This window comes from Paralichthys olivaceus, chromosome 12 (assembly GCF_024713975.1).
Source record: "Paralichthys olivaceus isolate ysfri-2021 chromosome 12, ASM2471397v2, whole genome shotgun sequence".
NCBI classification, from domain to species: domain Eukaryota; kingdom Metazoa; phylum Chordata; class Actinopteri; order Pleuronectiformes; family Paralichthyidae; genus Paralichthys; species Paralichthys olivaceus.
The window spans coordinates 11,429,855-11,452,579 of record NC_091104.1 but is presented as its reverse complement, the minus strand read 5'-3'; the positions used below and the strand labels follow the sequence as shown (position 1 = coordinate 11,452,579).

The window sequence follows — 22,725 nt, the reverse complement described above, 5'->3', positions numbered from 1 at the left end:
TTGTTATTTCTCAGCTTTTTGATGCCCACATATCAGTATTTGATTGACTGAATCTATTTGATGATTAAATATTAAGAATCCATCTCATTATATAAACATGTTTACTTGCAAAAACGTCCGTATACCAAAGTTACAATTCAATATAAAAATGTTCAAACATTTCTATCCCTCCTGCAGTCGACAAAGTTCCCTTCACATCACAGTGTCAACAGCATCCACTGTACACACCATCAGGTATCAGCTCTGACTAGTTAAAATGTAAACAGTTACTGTGTATTATTGACCTTGGTCATAGGTAAAGCCTGAACAGTAAAAGTAGTCATAGTTAAAAGAGTTTAATCATAGATTATTTATGAGTTACAATTCCTCTGAAATGGGGGAAAAGAAAATACTGTATGAAAATCAGTAAGTACTTCAGAACTATATTTAAATACGCTACCTGAATACGTGTACTTGCCACCTCTGGTGCCTTGACAGGGCTGTAAAACACAGTGTTGGAGGCATGATAAGGAAACAGCCTGCAGGCAGGAGCAGGGGCTGAGGCAGAGCCAGATGTGGCCCACACTTTCTGTGTGTATTAAGTGTAGAAGAACATATAACCTACTTCAGGTCTGTCAGCTGTACGCACATTCTCTGAAACGTCACTATAAATAAATCAAATGCATAACAGCAGCCGCCCTCTTCAGTGTATTATTATTTTATGAAAGTTATAAAATGTGTAATCATGTATAGAGGCTGCAGGTTTCTTCAAACTACAATTTATATAACTGATAACAAATTTATTTGGATTTTATTTTCCTCCAGAGTTCACAGTCATCCCCAGCTTGTCACCTTGCTGCTGTGACCTTTTAACGTGTTGTTCATGGATGTTTGTGCGGCTGCTCTTTATCAGCGGATAATGAAAATGGAGGTGCCATCTCTTGCCAGCTTTTAATGTTAACTGGCAGTGATTTGTAAAAAAAAACTGGCCCGAGTCCAGACAAAGCAGCGTCAGACGACACTGCATTAGAGGAGGATGGTGTTCACAAAAATAACCTCTGTAAAATAAAGGAGGGCGAGATGAATACTAACACCCACTCTGTGGTGCTCACACAGCATGCAGGATGAAAATCATAACTCCCCAAGTCAACCAAACAGGTGAGGTCAGATTATTATCAAAGCTGCTGAACCAGAACGTTGATACAGTGTGCTGCGTGTGCTCTGGGGGGAAGACACTGACAGTTCAAGGCCTTTGAGTCTGCAAGAAAACAGAAAGCTTGGTGGAAATGCATCTGCAAGTAGCGGAATTATTAACATTTAGGTATGCTTACAAGACAGTATTAAATCAAAGTAAGCAAAAAGGGCTGAAGCGGTGCTCTGCGGATGGACGCTCGCATTCGCACTTTTATTCACTCATTTACAATTCATGTCGAGTCGCCGCCCCACCAGCCCCCACGCTGCTGCTTGACCCCCTCTGCCTCCTGAAAAGCGAGCGAGACGGAGTCAGAAGGAAGAAAAAGGAAGAAAGAGAAGTGAAGCCTCGCCTCTGGACCGGTGCTCGGGTTCTATCTGACCTTCAGGTAGCTGATCATCAAGTAGATTGTTTGTGATGCATATTTGACACCGCTGAAGAAACTCGTTTTGAACCCATGTCAGCAGAGGTCGTGTTGAGAGTAAAGAAAACACTGGACTCTGATATGGTTATGGTTAAAAAAACCTCTATCCGTTGACGATTGGTCGAAAGCAAATAGACTGTGAGAGTTTTTTGTCACAGACAGCGTTGACCAATCAAATGCTTAAATGACCCGATTCTTATCTTTTAAGAGAAAAGATGCAAATAGAGCATCATTGCTATAGAGACACAGAACTTTGTACAAGATAAGTTTTAGTTAATTGTTTTTGAAAGTTATAATCTCTACCAGTTTTTGGAGGTATTGACAAACTACTTCCTCCTGCTGATTTATAAGTATAGTCAAATCCTCCTGGTGGCTGGCAGAAGTATAGTTCATAAACCCTGCCTCATCCATGTTAGCAGAGAGGACAAACTAAAAAGCCAAAGTACATGTTTAATACATTTTTCTCAATTTGTTTTTGTGTGATTTGAGGTAGTTCTTATCACACTGATGTTTGTCCCAGTGTCCTTTTTATGGTAAATTTGGTTTTAATGAATCGTTTGATGCTATAAAAACATGGTGAAATGTGTACTGGAGGGACCTCGGCACTGCGGCTCCACAACTCGATCACAACTGTGCAGACTTCAGCACCAAAGGACGTCAAAAGTGTAAGATGGCAGAATTTCAATCCAAGATATTTTGAGCTTGATTTTTGAGGAAGTGAAGACACGTCATCCATCTTTATTTACAGTCTGTATGTCCTGAACTACAAAGCAATTCCAACACATTCAGGAGATCTATTCATCATCTGGATTCACTGAGCCTAACAAACACAAGTCACAGTCACAGGATGTTGGTTATAAACTCATCTCAACTTTTCCTCATCTCTCCATGAGTGTGTTCAGTTAAACTGTTTGGTGATTGCACCAACACGGATAATTCGTCTGGAAGCAGAGCAGCATATTTCAAACAGTATATTTCTCATCCAAGGACAAACTATAAAAATGAAAAACTAAAAAATTAAATCCACGCTACAAGCAACTGTTTCAGCTGCCATATGCAGGAGGCAGCTGGCAAATACAAACCTCACAGCCCGAGCGAAAGCATAAGTAAAAGACTTGGAAGCAAATAAAAAATAAATGTAACAGAATCATTCGAAGAAGTTTTTGTAGGAGCTGCAATAATGAGGGTCGAACCCTTAATGGGGTGGGTGGAGGGGACGTCACATCAGACCCATTTATATATATGTATATATATATTAAGTTCCTGCTGTGTTCTTCATATGTGAAAAATAAACTCCAGAAAATATCCACTGATTCTGCACTTTAAAAACTCATTTTATGAACTTGAAACTTGCAATGATTAGTTCTGGAAAGTTTATCACGAGAAGAAGTTTACACCCTAATAGCTCATAATAAGCTGTATGTTCTTCTCCAGTTTTGTTATTTACTGTTAGTTCTGCCTTTGCTTTGGTATTCAGTCGACATTTCAGCTCCTTGTTCTCTCTGTGGCTTTGCAACAGAATCAAATCCTCGAGCTTTCACTGTCGAAGGCTCCAGGTTTTGTTTATTCTTCAGAACAGCTTGTGTAAGCGGGCCTGCTTGATTTTTTCTGAAAAGCTGCAGGTGGTTGGTGTGAGAAACTGAATCAGCCAGACAGTCTATCCCTCCGACCCTTTAAGGCAGTCTGCTGGTGTGATGGATGAGGATTGAAAGGCGATCACAGCTTAAATGAAGAGTGATTTGAATTGGCTTACTGTTATTGACGTGCGCTTCCCTCCCTGGACTTGCTCTGGGGCAACGCGAGGGCCTGCGCTGTGGCTCCAGCGAAATGAAGATCTGCTGACACTCAGCCGGTCGCAGACTGAAATGACGACTAACGAGGGGCGACAATAGCAGTTCGGATAAATGCTTATTAGTGGCTTTTCCATGAATCTGCCTGTGGTTTGTCAGTTTTCCGAAGGAGCTGTGGACAGATTGATAAACACACGTGGGGATCAGAAAAGTGTCAGATTTTCACAAAAAAAATTTGCAATTCAGAGTTTTAACTTATCTGCCTGTGGGTGAAAAAAAAGGAAAACACAGTTCGCAATCCATAACAGCAGCAATTTACAAATACTTAAAGCAGACACAGAAATATGTTGTTCCTTCTGGATTTATGTGTAATATAAATCAAAGTTGTGGCAGAAAACAGATCAACATTCCCTTTAGTGGTTTTATGAAATTATGGGAGATTACTCTGACAGTCAAAACTTTCCCACGGATCCTAATAAATTCCCAGAATGTGCTGATGCAATCTCTTCTGCATAAAGAGGTGGAAGCATCAAGACTTAAAAAAAAACTGAACAGAAGAGGGAGAGAAGATGAAGAGAGCAATTTCTGTGTTATATTTAATGTATGACACTGCCATAGATATTTCAAAACTGAGTTTATGGATTTGCAAATGATAATGCTCAGGAATCTGCATCTCAATTAACTAGATCTGTTTGCTGTTGTTAGCAAGATTAGAAAGGAGAAGACATTCCTCCAATCACATCAGTCGACTGGTGCAACATTAGAGGTAATAGGCGTCTATTTTTTCTGTTCTCCCTCAAATGTGATAGTTCAATCCCTTAAATTGTGCAGATTTTTGGCCAATCAAAACCCCCCCGCCGACATTTACAAAGAGATGAACATGTCCCTTTATTCACGTCCTCTGAAATCTATGTTCAGATAAACTCGAAATCAAAGCGAGAGTGTCGACTCCTCCCGTCTTCTGAAATCTTCTGTGAAATATGCAAATGCTGGATATAATTATGAAATGAGACTTCTAACGTTTGATACATGCACAGTCAGCAGCAGGGGAACGCCTGTAAGATTAACACAGAGGACCCCTCCCCTTATTGCACATTAGGGCTGCCTGAACGGCCGTCTTAATACTGCATGCTCACTCATGTATATTTTCAGCGCAGTGTCAAGTACAGTGGAGTTAAACAAGTTTATCGTCAAAGGAAAAAAATGACATGTTCCATATCAGCCTTTTTTCGCTGAGCGGCCAGCGATTCCCCCTTTTTTCATCCCCGTCGTGAGGATAGTGAGATAAGAGGGTTATCAGCAGTCACTGCGGATTTATCATTTCCTACTGGGGCCAGTATCTAGAGAGCTTAATAACCAGGACACAGCTTTGATAGTGGAGGAAGACTGGTTCTCGGAGGGTGAATAAATATGTGTTCATATCAACATCCCATCGTCCTCGTTATTAAATAGACATGATAAAACAAAGAAGTCAAACTGAGTTATAGAGTGAATCATGAAGTCACATCAGTTAAAGGTGGAACAGCCCCATTCAACATGGCTACAGCTCCACTCTGAAAACCCCAGGGCCATCGTGGTCCAGAAATACACATGATTAGATCCACGTGCAAATCTAGATTTACACAGTCCTCGTCCTCCACAACCAATTCCACACAAATTGTGAAATATCTGGTCCTTCTTGTTCCACCATGCTGCCAAGATGGCTTCATTGTTTCACACTCAACCTTTGGACCATTTCGACAACACCATCAGTGAACTTTAAGTATTTGTACTAAGGTTGTTCCTGTGCAGCCGTTTTATCCTCTTGTATGTTTACAACTGAGCTAATTAATTTTCTTATGAAATTCGTGGTTGATCAATGAAAAATGACCAAAAAAACTGAAAAGTTATGAAAATGTAACTTTAAACTGAAAGTAAAGGTGTATTTCTCTCTGTGTGCAAGTGGCAAAGATCCATTCTGAGGTTGAATCATTTATCAAGCATAGGTCTAACACCTCTGACTCCCCTCACAACCACCAGCTGGTTATTGAGCTCCTACCACGGTATCAATAAAAAATAAGACCTCAGCATGAAATCCGTCCAAAGATGCGACCGATAATCTCTCATGTCTGAGTGTGAACCGCTTGTTCATTTTGTGTGTGAGTGTGAAAAAGAGAGAAATGAGTGGGAGTGATGGTCAGAGTGAGGAAGACTTATCATCCCGCAGGATCAGTGCTATTGTTAAACCTCCTAAATCACCTGCAGGAAGCGGAGCAGAGCAGAGCAGCCCGATGCGAGGCCGTGAGATTTCTTATTTCATTTTTAATACCTCCGGATCGGATCCATCCAGGACTCTGTTTCTGTAATCCCCTGGCTCGATATCCCCCGTGTTCAATATGTTAATGTCTCTCACCAAACTGATCATTTGTCAGACGGACTTGGCAGGTAGGGCTTGCAACCGTTTCAGGAAAGACAGATGTATCAACAACCCCTTTTTAAAACCTCTGCGTGCTTTTCAACGGTTGAATCGCTGTCGATACAATAACAAACGCCCGTATTTATGTGCTGAAACAAAAAAAATAAGAGGAGGATGTACTGAGAGTGGGGCCGATGACAGACTTTTTTTTCCCAGGCTGTATAAAAAGATGAGGAGGATGAACATCACGTTGTCACTACCCAGAGGACCAAACATAAAAGACATGTTTGAATTGCCAGAATCATTTCTCAACACGGCAGATATCCAGATAATTATCTATTTCTCAGCTCCACAGTGGCCTACTTATCCAAGATGGAGTGATAAATAATCATTTGATGTGGAGGGGGCTTCTTAGTCGTCCTAATGCCGCTCTGTTCTTGCTTATTATCCTTTTTATTTCATAGCTTAAGGCTAATTTTCTTTAGGAAGAATTTTTGTTTTGGCATTTCTATATGTGAGATGTCTTATCGAGCTGTGCACTAACTGACTTGAAGTGAAACCATGATGGTGAAGACGGCGTTGGAGAGAAATCCACCTGCAAATAAAACTGATGCTTTGCAGACATTGATCTGAACGAGCAGCAGACACAGACTGTTGTCGACATTGTGATTCAGACGCTAGAATCTCAATATTGAATAACCCCGGAGCTATTGTGATGCCTCTGTATGCAACACATGATTTATTACTGCACCTTCTGTTTGTACCGTCAGAGCCTCAGAAGACAGAATGCTCTCAGAGAAACTTCCAAAACTGAAAACTTGAACTGCTGCTTTGTTCTTTTGTTTTCTTCTATTAATCAACTGTTTAAAAAATGATTAAACCAATTAATTTCATTTCCTACCTGAAGCTGCTGGCAATGTGACATTCCCTCGTCTTAGATACTATCGCACATTCATCCAGTCATTTCAAGAACAAACATGCACCGTGAGCTTCACGAAGCTGTTAATACACAGTCTGCATCAATTTACATCGTGTCAGCATGGGAGCTATATTTCAGAGATGCGTAAATGTCATGAAAACATCCCACAAAGCCAGATGTTGTTTACTGTAGCTACTGAAGTCAGCGCGAAGTAGCGTTGAATGCCTGCCGGCAAACAAAGACGGCCGCCATAGCTGACTTTGAAAGTTGGCTGTTATATCGAAGGAGCTGAGCATCAAAGCTGATAGCTGCACGTCTTTTTTTTATCTATCCCCCACTTCAGCTCAATTGACGATGAGGTTTTGTTTATGTTGCAAAGTTCACACTTTATAGTTTACTCAGGATACACATACATTTGAAGAAATCTGAAAAAGCGGAAATGTGCTGACCCTTGGACATCTCAGGGTGCGGGCTCGCACCTCGTCTCCTCTGTGAAACATTCGAGGGGCGGTATAGAAATGAAATCTGGGTTGAGCGTTCCAGTTGAACGACGAGCAGCTCTCAGAAAACAGGCTTTCATGTGCTCGGGCTGACAGGCTATTGATGTAAGTAGTAGAATCTGAGATTAGGCTGCGAGGATATCGGGCTGGCCTTTAGAGAAAGAGAGAGGACAGTCAAACTCTTCTGCTTCTAAAAATAATGGTAAGAAAAAATAAATATATTTTCAACATTGCCGTCGTTGAGCCTGCTTATCTGAGAAATGACTCCAAATGATCTTGTAAACAAATACCTGTCATGTCTCCCACGATAACACATCTGTCACAACAACACAGAATTTGAAAATACAGTTAGGAGCAGTGGTAGCCGTCCAGATAAACCATTATCTTTAGATTGATTTTTAAATATTACATTCCTAATCACAGTATGTGCAGTAATCTATCCTCCATCCATTATTTTAAATGGAATATATAATTCTTCGTCTAATTTAAAGTCCTACATGGAAGAAAAATCTTGAACCATGGGTCAAATCAGACTCCTGGTGAATATATAGCATCTTATTTGATTATGAAACTCCACGATTAAATAATTGAATGACAATGCCGATGGGAGGCCAAGTCTTATATCGGGCTTCGACCAATCAAGCCTAAAAGCATTAGTAAAACTATTTCTGAGTGATTTAGGTTTTTTTTTTTCTTTAAACTGAGCATTTTTTTATTCTATCAAACGTTAAAGCTACTGGAGCAGATAAAAAAAACACATAAAAACAAAACCCTCAAATCAATCTCTGATGTCCGTCCTTGTTATTTTACCTTCTTTGGTCCACACACTGCACCAATTTGAGGTCACTATAACGACATGATCAACAGGAATGCTTTTACTTTGTCCGGCCTCTGCTTACGAGCCATCCATCTATCCCAAAGAGAATTAAGGAGTAAAACATCTTTCAAAGTTTGAATTTTTATTTCCCCCTTGTCTCGGCATCTCCATTAGCGACAGGAACAGGATTGGGTAGAGCAGCCGTCTGGCTCCCTGACTGGAGGACACCCATATGCTGCTGTCATGTTCCCTGCTAATTAGGATTAATGGCAGTCATGACATCGCCTCACTCCTTAGCCTCGTTCAACCACTCCTAGGATCTTAGGATCCCCCTTAACGTTCACCGTGTCTCTCTCTTCCCAGCACAAAAGAGGAATAAAGCTTGTGCGGAGACTGAAGCATTGCAGAGATTTCTCGACAGCTTTCTTTCAAGACCAGCCAACACTTCTGTTGTACTTCTCAGTGTTTGATGTGTCTTCAAGGTTTACAAAAAGATTTACCGTATCAAACCTTTCCATGCATTTCTTCTGAAATCACCTGAGGCGCACGGCCTTGTCATGCGATGTGTTGAATGCATTCATTGTTGGAGTTTTTTCGCACGTAGGGTGCAACTTTCTGGCCTCTCAATAACATATGCTGTGACAAGGTTGCGTCCTCTGATGGACAAATTGAAAGCTCTGGGTTGAATGAGCAAATATAAACTCAAAGATGCAAAGAAGAAGAGCAGAGGCATTAGTTGTTGTTTACGTCTCCGCTAATTTGGATCGTTAAGACCCTCAGACTCCATTAGCTGTACCCTTGAATCTAAAACCATAATACCTGGAGTTTGTGTGGTTGAGATATTCTCTCACGCCAGTTTGCTCAAAGGCCTTTGTGTCCTCAGCTCTACCTCATGAAATGTAAGCGGGTTTACCCAGTGAAATTAATTAAAGTCAACTCAAGGCTTTCATAGTTGGAAATCCGACACCCGCTCAGCGCTCTTTTCAGCTTTTACATGAAAGATATTTCTGTCATACCCTCGTCCAACTTCACTTCTTGATGTGTGTGTTTTCCAGCTCGAACTAGTTCATGTTTATCCTTCTAATAAATCCATAGATCTCTGTTTTTCTGTCTGTCCTTTGTTTTTCTTGACAACCGCTCATCGGATTGACTTTAATCTTGGCGGGTGTGTTTACAAGGACACTGGAAAACGCAGTGTTGACCCCGACCCTCCTGCCCCAGAAAAATATATAGTTACTGGTAAGGCTGTACAATAGAATGATAGATTTTTATTTTTACACATTTAAAACCAGCTGTAAACATAACAGCGACACTGTCTTCTAAAGCTTTGGATGGTTGACTTTTTACACATCCAGATGATATAATGCATTATTCATTTGTGTCCACACACAGACAATATAAAAACAATACTTGGCCTTTGTATTAGGTCTGTTTTGGTCCCCACCAACTATTGAGTTAGAAAACCCTACATCCTCCATGTTAGTGGATGGAACATGGGCCAAAATTAAAAGTCCACAAGTATCTTAATTTACTGTATATTTTATCAAAGAAAGGTAGTTCTAATCAGTTCGATGTTTGTTAAAGTGCTTGTTTTTGATATGTTTGGTGTCATTCGTTATTTGATGCTTCAAAAAAGGGGTGAAACTTTATGACTGACAGCTGAGACTGACCTTAATACCACCGCTCCCTCCACCATCACTACAGAACATGCTCTGGCTCCAAATGAAATCAAAATCAGAATATATTAGCTTCAGTTTTGTACAACAGGAGAAAGTGGAGGTGCATTTCACATTAAACAGTCATTTGATCCATTACAAATACAAAATTATTGATTAGTGCAGCTTGAACTCTGAAACTGACACAGACTCTGCTCATTGTATCATCATTATAAAGAATACATTGCACACATTGCTCGAAATCAATTTAATGAACGTGTACTGAAACCGATCGGCACAGTTTGAATGAGAATTGATGTGAGACAAAGATAATCATGACGCAGTTGCAGAAAAAACTTGGTTTTGTTTCCAGACGACAAGAACAAATTCGTTGGACACCTTCATTAATTGTTACAAATGCCCATGCAGGCAGCGAGAGTCTGAGTTAGTTATTCTTTTGGCAGAGAGGGATGGCAGTCGGCAATAAAATTATGCACACCAGTGGTTTCAGTGTGGTGGTGAACGCTTTCTTTACATTTCCATTTTTATTGCTGTCCATTCTGGGTCATTTCATGCGCAAAGCAACATCAAGCCTAAACTAATTTGTTGGCAGCTGTTTCACAATCTAAACATTTACGTTAGCTGTCAAGCCCATCCACATAATTACATATTGTACCAAAGGAGAATCTGTCTCTGAACTCCTATTTATCTAACAACATGCGCTGCAGAATTTTCACTAGAATCACTGCAACATCAAATATATTCTTCTATTTACAGTTGCTATTCTCTTTTCTCATAGAAACACTGCAAGAAATGGGGAAGAAGACAAATGGAATAATGCTTGAAACAAGGTCGTCTCTGTTTGTGGTGATGAAAACAAAAACAATCTGGGAACTCGAAAGTCATAATGAAACATATAAAGATGCAACATTCATTCTTACTGGAAACATGTATCAGTAGCCGGCCCGATTGTAAAATTGAAGAATAGATATAAATATTCAAGTAGTGTAACTGTTCATTTCTTTAAATGAGAAATGTGTGGCTTGGCCCGGCTGAGTCTCCTCTTCTAAAAGACAGACACGTCTCTCAGCTCACAAGTTAAATACTGAGCGCTCGTGTCCTTCCCCTGGCTGAGGTCAAGTGAGAAAACGGGACCGGTTGTCGGGTTGCACGGTAAAATGTCCTGGAAGGTTAATTAGCAGGGTTTGATCAGTGTATCTATTACTTGCTGACACTGATGAGTCGCATCCCGATGTCCGAGGGCGACATAAGGACGTTTCTGGGCACGTGAATGGACATGATGAGGAAAATGTTTGTGAATCGAGCGTAAAAGGTGACACACACACTCTAAACTGAGCTGACACTGTATGTTTTTGTTGAAAATATGTGCTAACTCACACTTAACCTTTGGAAAATTCCTTTCAAGTTGACCACCTCCTTGATAATGCTGATGAACACAGAGAGCCAGTATTGGTTGGTGCAACATTTTCCAAGTTATCTCCACAACTAATAGAGCCAGAAAGAGAATTCAAAGCTTATACTGATCAGAAAAATATTCTCCACCATATGATAACATCATTAGGAAGTCACAAATAATTCATGATCCTAATGACATCATCACAATGACTGGTGTATTTTGCATTTAATAACCAGATTGCAGACACAACCTACAGTTCATATTGATTAAACATCATTTATCATCATATGGTATTATTGACATCATGATGACATCATTATGAATTAACATTATTACAATAAGAAAAGCTAGCATTGCCTTGATTGGGTATGTAGATGTGATGGGTATGTTTTTGTTCACCAACAATTTCATTCAACAAAAAATGAAATGGTAAAACCCCACCACTCGCCCAGAACGGATGAGTGGTATAAATAATGAATGGATGGAAATTAAAGCTGTCTGAGCGTACAAACTAATGATCAGCAAACATGCTAACTGATAATAGGTTAAGTCAGTTTAAGGTGCATTTGAGCAATATGTCTCAAACGGTCATTGCTAATGAGCCCCATTGACTTCCTCCCTTTATGACTCTGGCTTTTTGTTGCCTCAAAGGTCAGTACTGTGAGGCAGCTTGCTGCTGGACAATCACGGAATTCTTCACAAACATTTTCTTTTTCCTGCAAATGTTCTTATATTACAAAAAAATGTGTTCGATATCTGTCTGGTGTCACACATAAAATATTAAAACTGCACTTCTGTATGAATTCTTTACATGAGTAGTCAACTCTCTCACACTTCCATCGATTTGAGAGGAGCTTGTGCTTTTTAACACTAAAACAGAAACACACACAGTATCTCACTCACAGGTTTACACACACAAACTGACCAGTGGCTGGTCAACCTGGCATATTTTCTATCAGCTTACACACATAAATCCCCCTTAAAAAAACATATGGGAGGAGGAGACCCTCACCCATGATCCCGGACTGTGTCATGGATGTTTCTTGTCATCAGGCTCAGTGTGACTCCCCGGAGTCGGTTGCCAGGCAACCATGGCTGCATTAATATGCACGGGGGAGAGAGAGAGAGAGAGAGAGAGAGAGGGAGCAGAGGATACCTCTTTGCCTGTGGAGCGATCACAGCCACAACAGCCACAACAGCCACAACAGCGCCAGTGTGAGGCGACTGGTTCCTCTACAGCACCTCTCTCTCCCTCTCTCTCCCTCTCTCTCTCTCTCTCTCTCTCCGTCAGACATCCGCTCTGCTCAGGTAGTTAGACACACACACGCTCAGCCACTGGAGCGCGAGCTAAGCTTTGCCAGGCTCCACATCCTACAGAGCGAGCAGGGGCTTCCACCACATCAGCAGGGGTGTCTCCTCTTTTTCCTTTTTAAAGATTTCATTATAAAACACTTACACGCCGAGAGGTCAACATCAAACACGCTTTATGGTGCTGAGCCGTAAAAAAGTTTGAGAGCAGGGGTCAGCCTGTATTAAGGGTTGAAAAGGCGTCTTGGCAGCAAAGACAAGACTGAACTATCTCTCCCTCTCTCTCTGAAGGCTTCATGTGAGACAACGGACGATGCAAAAATTCATATGAAAGTGCTTTTGTTACTCTCCCACCCCCATCTGCCCATCATCTGACTCCATTCTTCAACTTGACATCACCCCTCCACACAGACGAGAAGGAGACGGAGAGGAGGAGAGCAGAGAGGCAGCAGAGGTAGGGAAGGGAAACAAAACCCAGAGTGGAGAAAGAGGAGTGAAGCAGCAAGAGGAGGAGGTGGGCAGCACAGTTTCAGCTCTCGCAAAAGGCTGAGGGGGGAGAAAGTGATGGCAGCGAGAACTTGGCCACTGTGGTGAGATGAAATTCAGGGAGGAGACACCGGAACGCCGCGGGGTACGACATCCAACAAGAGCCCTACATTTGGAGCAGCTGGAAGACGAGTCAGCCCTCTCTGGACCCTGCTCTCCGAAGGATGAGAGGGGTCGACTTTCACCTTAGTTGCCAGGGACGCCTGTGCACTCCAGAGAGGCGTCCCCCTCCAGCATGTCCGATGCTATGCTTTTCCTGATGCTTTGCAAGGTAGGTCGTGCTCCCTCCCAGAGTCTTGTCACAGAACTCATCACCATGTGCACAGTTGTCAACAAACACTTCTACCATTTCTGAAATGTCTCATGACAGGGTGCAAGCTGTGAATGGATCATGCATCGTTATATATTCTTTATAAATGTGGGACATTTCCAGGCTCAGTTGTCTTTGTATGAATCATTGATTGAGGCAGCGGAGACACTTTTACTGCTTCACTCTGACGGATAATATTTGCCGCTGCTGCAGCTGCTGGCTATTTGTCCAGGAAGCATGTCCACACACTCCCGTGGGACTTGCTGCTGATGCATGTCTTTAACAAGTTTCAAAGGATCATAGCAGCATCTCTCCAGGTTTTTGTATATGAAACATTTAATTTGGTGCCTGATGAGATCCTGCACAGAAGTTATAACAGAAGTTTGAATTCATGTTTTGAATTTCTGTTCTACATCATATTCATCTGAAAATAACCCAAAACATGAAACCTGCATGATACCTTCATCTCAACTGTTTAGTGTGATTCTTTTTTTATCCTGTTCAATGATAAAAATGTTTTCCAGTAAACACAGTTCACATTCCATCCAAAATACATCTGTCGCATTCCTCTCCATCACAGAACAACGAGCACAGGTTTTTGGAAAATAGGTCATGCTCATTACTAATTTCATCTGATTTCACCAACACACGTCTCTTCTTCTCTTCCTCCTTACTTCCTCTCTGATACACTTGTATGCATTATTAGTCAGGGTTCTTTATGTGTGTGTGTGTTTGTGTGTGCGTGTGTTGTGAGTGATGGGCGTCAACCTGTCCCTGTGTGTATTTGTGTGTGTGCATCGTGGTAGAGGACGGTGAGCCGTTTGCTTTAATTCCATTTTTAAAAACAATGCCAAAAGCGACACTGCCTGTCAGACGCTGTTAGCATCTGGAGTCATTTGACATGCTCGGGATTATTCAAGTGACACAAGCTTTTACTCTCCACTGGTCTGATCTGAGGATGTTAGCTTCCGTTAGGTGCAGCAAAGATTTGTTGTCCCAGGTATATGGCGTCGCCCCCCCCACTCTACTGTCTCGTTCTCTGTCTGCTCATGAAAACGCTCCCGGCTGTCGCTGTACGAGTGAAGAACCAGGTGTGAGCTCGCCCCCTGAGGAGACGCTGTTCACTTTCAGAACAGAGGGAGGAAATGTTGATCCAGAGACGCCAGGTGTGTCATTTGAATCCTGACAGCGACGGGCTTGTTCAGATTCCTCACAGAGGGAAAAGAGTTAAGAGTGTGAGAATGAGCTCTTGAGTGACAAGAGGAATCGATGCTGAGATAACTAAATCCTCTTTACCTTAGAATAAGTCAAATGGCTAATCAATAAGAGGAGGAGTGGAGAAGGCTGTACTGTATCTTGGCTGGATTGATAATCTCCTCATTCAATGCATTGTGTCATAATCCACAACTTTCCTCTGGAGTAGAACAGCTCTGATTCCGTCCTGCCATCACACACTGAGGACGTTAGGATGGGTAGTTAATGTTTATGGAAAGTCACTAGAAGGAGAATGTTCTCTGTTGGAACCTGAAGAAGGTGACGTTGGAGGACGTCCAGAAGGTTTTTTTATTTTCTGTGACGTACGGCTACGCTCCAGCGTTTCGCCACGTCCTCAGGTTTTGGCAGAGACTGGACTCCACCACCACCCCCATCTCCCCCGCACCCACAACCCCTTAGACACGATTTCCCCCCTCGTTTTTTCTTTTCTTTTCTTTTGCCGCGGAGCCGTGTGTATCAGCTGCGAGCAGTGTCTTCATGCATGAGGGCACATCCAGCGCGCCACACAAACATCTCCATTCAGGTTGAGGAAAGCCCCGTTTATGGTGAACCCCAGGAGAGGCCATCAAAGCCCATTGTCACAGATCAGAGGAGGAACAGCAGCCTGATGGGGTTTTTATGTACGTCGAGAGCACAATGCATGTCGATGATTGGACATCGCTGTAATTCAGAGTGACTGTGTGGGATGTTAGCCTTTAGAGAGGACAGTCATTTTCATGCTCCTGGCCTCATAAACAGGCCCGAGCAAAGAGGCCTTTGACTTTCACAGTATGAAAGGCCTTTTATATCAACCCATAGGTTAATCCATAAACACAAAAACCATGATGGCCCTTATGTCAGTGATTTCCATTTTGACTTATTAATTTTGCAGCAGCTCTGGCCTCAAGTACAACGTGTTAATATGACTGAATTCTCATTGTGTTTGTGAAGGTAATATTTTCACGCCTCTCCCGTTTGTTTGTTTGTGAACAAGATCACACAAAAACTACCAAACAGATTTTCAGAAACCTTGGTGGATCGATGAGGGATGGGTTGAGGAAGATCCCATTAAGATTTGTTGCAGATATGGATCAGGGATGGATCCAAGGTCCAAGACTGTAACATTGGGAGATTTTCAACATTTTCACTGTTTTCCCACAGAATATTTAATTAATCTTGATTGAAAATGAATCTAATCTAATCTAAAAATGCATGAAATTTGTTCCCATTCTATTTATTATATGTAATTAATCTCATTCCTGGCAAATTGGGATTTCTGCAAACACTGTTTCCCTCTGAGAACACAGTCAGTCGTCAAAAAAAAAAAGCAAAGTGTTGAAATGGTGACCAAAAGGTTTAATAAATTTGAATTAAATCAAACTACACCTGTAAATAATAGTGTGGGTATTAAGGTTAACTGCATTAAACAACTCTGTGAAGTTACATTTATCTTTATCTGGAAAAATGTTTAAGAAGGCATGTTTTCTACAGTAATTTAACACAGGAATGGACAATATCTATATATTTTTATAGGATGATACAACTTGAGGTGAATTCAGCAGAGTGAAGAGAAAGCAAACTAGCAGAGTTGGTAGAAAAGTGGAGAACATCATGACGTGTTGTTTTATATTCTTGCTCCATCTCCTTCTAACAAAGTGTTTTCACTTCACAAACATATTGAAACGTATTTCAGGATTGTTTTTATTATTTTATGTCCTCTCCACTCAAAGTGTATCAGCCAAAGAGGGACATTGTGTACTTGTACTTCAGGTAACTTCTTTTTTTAAACTCTCACTGGAGGTAAATGTTGAGTGTATCTTGCTTCTAAGCTTTTTACAAAAAGAAACAGTTCCCTGATCGCAGGTTTATTTTTACTCTGCATTAGCTTACATGCTTTTCTGTTGCTAGCCGGCGTATAAAACCCAGTGACCCGCAAAAGGATGTTTTTCCTCCTGGGGGGTGTTTTGATGCCAACTTGCACAAACTGCTGCGCCTATGGGCTGAAAACATACAGCTAGTTTCTAATACCCTACCACGGGCTCCACAAATCAACACACACGTACAAGAAGTAAAACAGCTGATTAGAGTCGAGTGCATGAATGAATGTTTTTCTTCACTTGGTGTCTCAGAGAGCTGCCGTGGTCATTCCTCAGATGTCCAGCATATCACAAAAGGAATCAGTGAAAGTAAAGGTTCCGTGTATTGCAGCAAAATAGTAATAACATGATCATAGTACCTGAAAAATAATAAGTGTCTGTGTGGAGAGAGCCATGTCTTAATTCATCTGGGTAGTTATAGAAGAAACTTAAAGGGCACGTACATCCACCGAGGCCACTTTATCACCATATTGCATGTTTGAGATCAGATTCATACAGATCTGCACCAAATTTCACCTGTTCATGGAAATGAGCACTTTACAGATAACTTAACTTTTTCATAAATATTGTGAGCAATTCACAAAAATGTCAGAAAAAATTAAAGTCACTGGAACTTTAATCCAGATCCTTACCCCACACTTCCACCAAGTTTCAATAAAATCAGTGCAGTAGTTTTTGAGTAGTCCTGACAGACAAAGAGCAATGAAAACTGAGAGTATCATAATACCTGTCTAAATTATTTAGTGACCCAAAAGCCATTCATGGTTTAGCCTTCAATTTGTTGCAAACAATAGGAGTAAAAAATTTACTTTACAGTTTCAGAATCCAGTCAAATCTAATCAGGGGTAAACAGTGCTGCAGCAAATCTGATACAATTGAAGTAGATAGCGACCACTTCTTTGAATGTAAAAACAACACCAGAAAAATGTTTAAAATGCCTCCATACTGCTCCTGTGGTGTCAAGTGTCCGTAAGCCCCGACATCCAGATTTGACTCAGAACCTAGAATCCTCAGGAGCCCTGTTTATGTTTGTGCACAAACACTGCACCAGCTCTCGCCTCTATGTTCTCGCCCAGGGGGCACGAGACAAGATCAGCTAGAACTAATAACTGCAGCTATCGCAAGTTCTCACAATATAGATAAACTAAGCTGTATAGATAACCTGAACTGACTTCACGTGCATAGATTATATGTATTAAGTGTTGCATCTGTATAATTATCCAAAACTCCTGGAACTGACCAATTAGGTTTTGCATTTCACACAAATTGTTGTATTATTTTTGATGGAAAATCTTTCACAGAAAGCAGCAGTACGGTGAAATCTAGTTGTGTGTGTGTGTGTGTGTGTGTGTGTGTGTTGGACTCTCGTAGATCCTCTGTCCAGTCAATCACATTTTCTTTCTTCACACACAGAACACAGTCAAACTACATGCACCAACCCCCACAGTTTTTTTTCTCCATCCCAGCTCTGACTCTTAAATCTGTTGATTAGACCACAACAATTTCCAAGGTATTTAATTTTCTTCTGAAAACAGATTTGGTCTCAGTCTTGATAATCAGACATTAATATGCAGCTTTCTCTCCAGCGAATGTAATTCAATTAACTTTTTCATTATTTCCTTGAAACACACATCAGGAAGATTAAAAAAAAAGAAAATAATTCTTAATCATTTTACTGCTTCGCCAATCATCTCACCAACAGATAACATTGACGTTATCGCTCACCACCACACACTGTGCAACAAACATATTAACCAGTTGAAGTAACTAACTCATGGATTTTCTTTTTCTCTCCTATCTGCTCGCTTCAGATTCGTCTGAGACGAAAACTGCAGACTTTTCCGGGGAAAATGGTAAATACTGTCTACAGTGATGAGGAAAAGGGAATCCAAGACAAGGAAGGCAAGGAGGAGTCCATCTTGGCCATGTTGGGCATCATTGGGACCATCCTCAACCTGGTAGTCATCATCTTTGTCTACATCTACACAACCTTGTAGGTCTCGAACGCTTGTTGCGCTTCATTGACCAGAGCTGGTCTTAGCTGTTGCAGCTGCAGTATGTCGACTTGTATGGGGATGAGGATGGGAGGAGGAAGGACGATGCCCTTATTCCCATGTGGTGGACTGGATCTGATGTGTGATCACCATATGGAGTCAATCCTGCATCACTTTCAGCAACTCAGACTTTGGGAAGCTGGTCTGTTCCTCTTCCTTTTACAGATTGGATTATCCAGAATATCTGGACACGTTTGACTTGTACATATATGCATGAAGCCACTGAGAGACATTAAAAAACAAGATGCAGCTTCTGCCTTGACAGGGATGTGAAAGATGGCAGAGAAAGAGAGAGAGTGGACGCTTTTAGAAAATATTTTTCAGACGTTCTTACCAACTCAATCCATTGCTGATTGGGATTAAAGGTGAAGATGTACAGAGAAAGTAAAAACACAGGTATATTATTTGTTGTCTATTATCTCTCCTCAAACATCCTCTTGGTAGAACACAGCATACATTCAGTTATATACAATTTAAATAAACACATTATCATATCATTGATATTCAGCTTGATTTTTTATTTGTTTTTAAATTTTGGGGGGAAAAACAACGTTGGACCTGAAAATCTGCTCACATTCACACAACACTGGGTTGTCTAATTTACTTAACAAGCGGGGGCATTGTGTCAGGGTTAAGTGCTGAAATACGCCTGTTAATGGACGCACTTGACTTTGTGCTTGACATTAAATAGAGGAGGAATAGATAAAATACATAATTGCTTGATTATCATTTCTTCTTCATTTTTCATCTGAAATTAGATGCATCCATGTGTTAGAAAATGAGTTTAACATATAGTTCGAGCCTCGGCTCAGGAGGCTGAGATTAAAAAAAAGTAATACTAGCTGTTGAGTTCTATCATATACTTCAGGCTGCATGAGTTTATCAACACTGATTTAAACACACGGAACCGTCCACCCGTAGATGTACATAGAGTTTATTTAACGTGAGAGCTTCAGATAGTTTGCGTTGCTCAGCCATTGATCCTCAGTTTGTGCATCACTGATTCTTAGACTCGTGCACAATAACTGTTTGCCTTAAAACATGAGGAAATGGCTATTTCCACAATGTATAAACGTATCAGGTTATTACTACTTTGTGAAGGATTTCACTTGTTGTATATACATGTAATTCAATACCAATGTCGTATTGTTTTTATTGATGAGAGGTCAAAAATGGGTCATTTTATAACCCACCCTGCTTTTGTCTTAAAACAACACTGAGCAAAACCATTGAGCGAATTAAAGCTGAGTTATTTCCAGACCTGGGCCAAGTCCTGTGTTGATCTTTTCTGTGGTGTAAGACGGACGTGGGTTTACCACACACTGGACAACACTGTGAATGTTGGGAAATTTACATATTCACATACAATTTTAACTTTTAGTATTATGACCTTGTGTTATCATAGCTTTGATTGAGTGGATTGACACTGTGTCATTTGTCCTCGATGTCTCACACTCCACTGATTTGAATGTCGAAGCTTAAAACCTGAAATTTGTATCACCCAGGACTGGAAATATGGCAACACTCTTTTTTTGTAACTAAAGAAAAAGAGTTTTGCAAATAATTGAGTTATTATAAATTAAAGGTGGGGTAAGTGATATTGGGGTTTGTATTATAATTCAAGAACAAAACAAATACACCCCTCCCATCAGTGTTCCTTCAGAAGCTCCACCTCAAGGTGAACCGCTGATCTCATAAAAAGCTGAAGGACAGTTTAAACTTATATTTAACAAGAATATGTTGTTTTGCTGTCTGTTGCTGCGGAGTGACTAAATTAGATAAAGAGGCCGGTGCACGTAATCTGAGGGCAGGTTGTCCTCCCATCCCTCAATAGCAGAAAGCAGAGGAATGATTATTTTTCAGTGCACACACAGAACGTGAGGAGATATTAGCAGAATTTGACAAAAACAGTTTGGGTTGAAAATCACTTACCCCATCTTTAAATGAAGTCCTGTGACAGTTTGAACTGAGCTGAAGATGCAAATTGATTTCCCTGTAACTGTGTTTTTTTCTGATAGTTGGTTATAAATTTGTCAACGTTTTGGGGAAAACGCTGGTTGAGAGAAAATGTTGCCCTAATCCTTTAAAGAAATAAATACGGATGTGCTGTATGTAGAGAATCTACGTCTATAGACAACAGGCTACATTTTGTTTATGGAACATTACATTTGTGTTTGTCGATCAACAACCTCATGTTTTCAGAAAGTGCCTGAGATCAACGTGTCTCAACCTCACCAGTGGAGAAAGGACGGAAACCAGTGAGACCAGTACCTTTGTGAGGCCACCTGTCATGTGACCAGGGGAGCAGAAGTGCAGGAGAACACGTATCCTGATCCACTGCATCATAAAGAGACTGGGATGTAACACGGCTCGCTCGATAAGACGTCAGCTCTTCTTTTGTTGGCGTGAGGCGCTCGTACTCGGAAGAAAACGAAGGCTTAGTAAGCACACGGACACGTCTTATGAATGTATTCATACCTGATGTAAAAGTTGATAATTCCTGTTATCCTTATTTTTTGCTTATCTCTCCTGAAGCTATATTATCTCAACTCTTCTTACGTTTTATTCACGTGTATGCTAATCCTATTTACAATCATTGAATCCGTCTCTTGTGGTTGACTAAAGGAAGGGTTTCAAGGTTTTTTCAGCTTGCAGTTTTGTTACAAAATGTTCAATAAATACTATTTAAAAACAGATTTTCACTGTGTTGTCTCTGTGTGGAGGGACGGAGACGAATGTTAAAATATGCAGTTTTATGCAACGCAGCCCGAGCATCAGTGCACATCAGCTACATTCATTAATACAATAGACATCACTTCTGAAAGACTCTTTCAGCGTTGCAGATTCTGAAATAAAAGGTGGAAAAGTGGAAAGCATTTGCTCGACAGCAGTGTGGGCAAGAGAAAAAAAGATCTTTGAAAATCTATACTATCCCGCATCTGACAGCTCTGTGAGATTACAACAGAGCTTTGAAGAGGAAGACGGGGAAAGAAGCCGAACCTTAAAGAGTCTGCGGCCGTACATCCTGCGAGACGTATATCGCCGTCTCGCTGCAACTCAATCTGAAAGATGGAGAGAAACGGACGAAGCACAGAGCTGCAGGAAAGAGACAGAAACTAAATCGCTCTATAGACAATTTAGTTTTTATTCCAGCTTCTTTTGGTTTGGATCTTATAGGTCATATATGTGTCAGAATGATTCCCCACTCCATTAAGAGTGCTCTGTGAATGGAGACGCACTGGAACAATCCTGTTGGAGGAGGAAAAACACAGCTCGACTCTACTTTTTCTTTAAATGTAATGGATTAGGCAGTGAACCAAGAGAAGGAGATGTTGTTTGTTTGTTGCCGCTTAAATTCACACGTGCCCAGAAGCCCTCGTTGAGCTATTGTCTCACCTGCATCCCGGCAGCAGCCTTTTTTCAAAATCACATCCCCCGTTTTGAAGATGAGAGATGCTCACTGAACATAGTGCGGGAGATTGTGGCGCGTCGCTGAGGGATGATTCAAGCGAGAAGATTGTCCGTGCAGACGTTCCATCTCTATCTCGCTGAGCTGACATTGTTTTGATGGTTTCCCAGGAAAAAAAAAAGCTGTGCGGGCGATTAATCCGTCCACCACACAAGCCACAGCAAATCAACAAGACAGAGTCATGGCTGCCAACGTCAGGCTGTTTCCTTCGCTATTGAACCTGTGGCAGATGCACACATTACAATTAAATGTCACACCATGGAGTGTAGTTTTCAGCAGAACACAAACTGAGGACACAAACCAAATTATTCTGTGTTATCAATGATATCAACAGAATACAGACTTTTGAATCCCAAACAGCTCTTCAGACATGCTCACATGAAATGACAATTCCTTTAAATGAAAATGCAGAGATAAAATGTGTGTACGAGGGATCTGATCTCAAGTGGGGATGAAATACCTCAACAGAACACATGATGGATTACTCTGACAGCTCTTCTGTGACATACTGCAACTAAGAAAAAAGATTTCAAGTAGTAGCGGAAGTAGATAAGACCTGGGTCAGGCTGGTGTCATATAACCTCGTGTCTGAAAAGAAACAGAAAAACAAAGCCACACTTCTTAACCGGGTCAGAGTTCACTCTGAAGTATCAGAGTCGTGACTTCTCTGAATCCAAGTTCTCCCTCAATTAGAGACGTGAGAGGATTTCTCCAGCAGATGTGTCCTATATAGATTTCCTGTCGCAAAGGGTGAACATATCCAGCTGCCTTTCTCCACATTTATTCATGTGAAGAAATAAATCCTGTGATCACAATCAG

The 22,725-nt window shown here is 41.0% G+C and overlaps 1 protein-coding gene across 1 annotated transcript; it reads left to right on the top strand.

Moving 5' to 3' along the window:
* Positions 1-12,281: 12,281 nt before the first annotated feature.
* On the top strand, positions 12,282-21,127 carry tunar (TCL1 upstream neural differentiation-associated RNA). The gene is made up of 2 exons (XM_069536094.1): positions 12,282-13,213; positions 18,195-21,127. The coding sequence occupies exons 1-2, from the start codon at positions 13,178-13,180 to the stop codon at positions 18,378-18,380; spliced, it is 222 nt and encodes a 73-aa protein (XP_069392195.1). The 5' UTR covers positions 12,282-13,177; the 3' UTR covers positions 18,381-21,127.
* Positions 21,128-22,725: the final 1,598 nt, after the last annotated feature.

What these genes read in the sequence shown, in the direction of transcription:
- tunar (XM_069536094.1), top strand. Translation starts at nt 13,178, where the DNA reads ATGTCCGATGCTATGCTTTTCCTGATGCTTTGCAAG. An exon ending in TTTTCCTGATGCTTTGCAAG is followed by an intron (nt 13,214 to 18,194) that starts GTAGGTCGTGCT and finishes TGCTCGCTTCAG; the next exon opens with ATTCGTCTGAGACGAAAACT.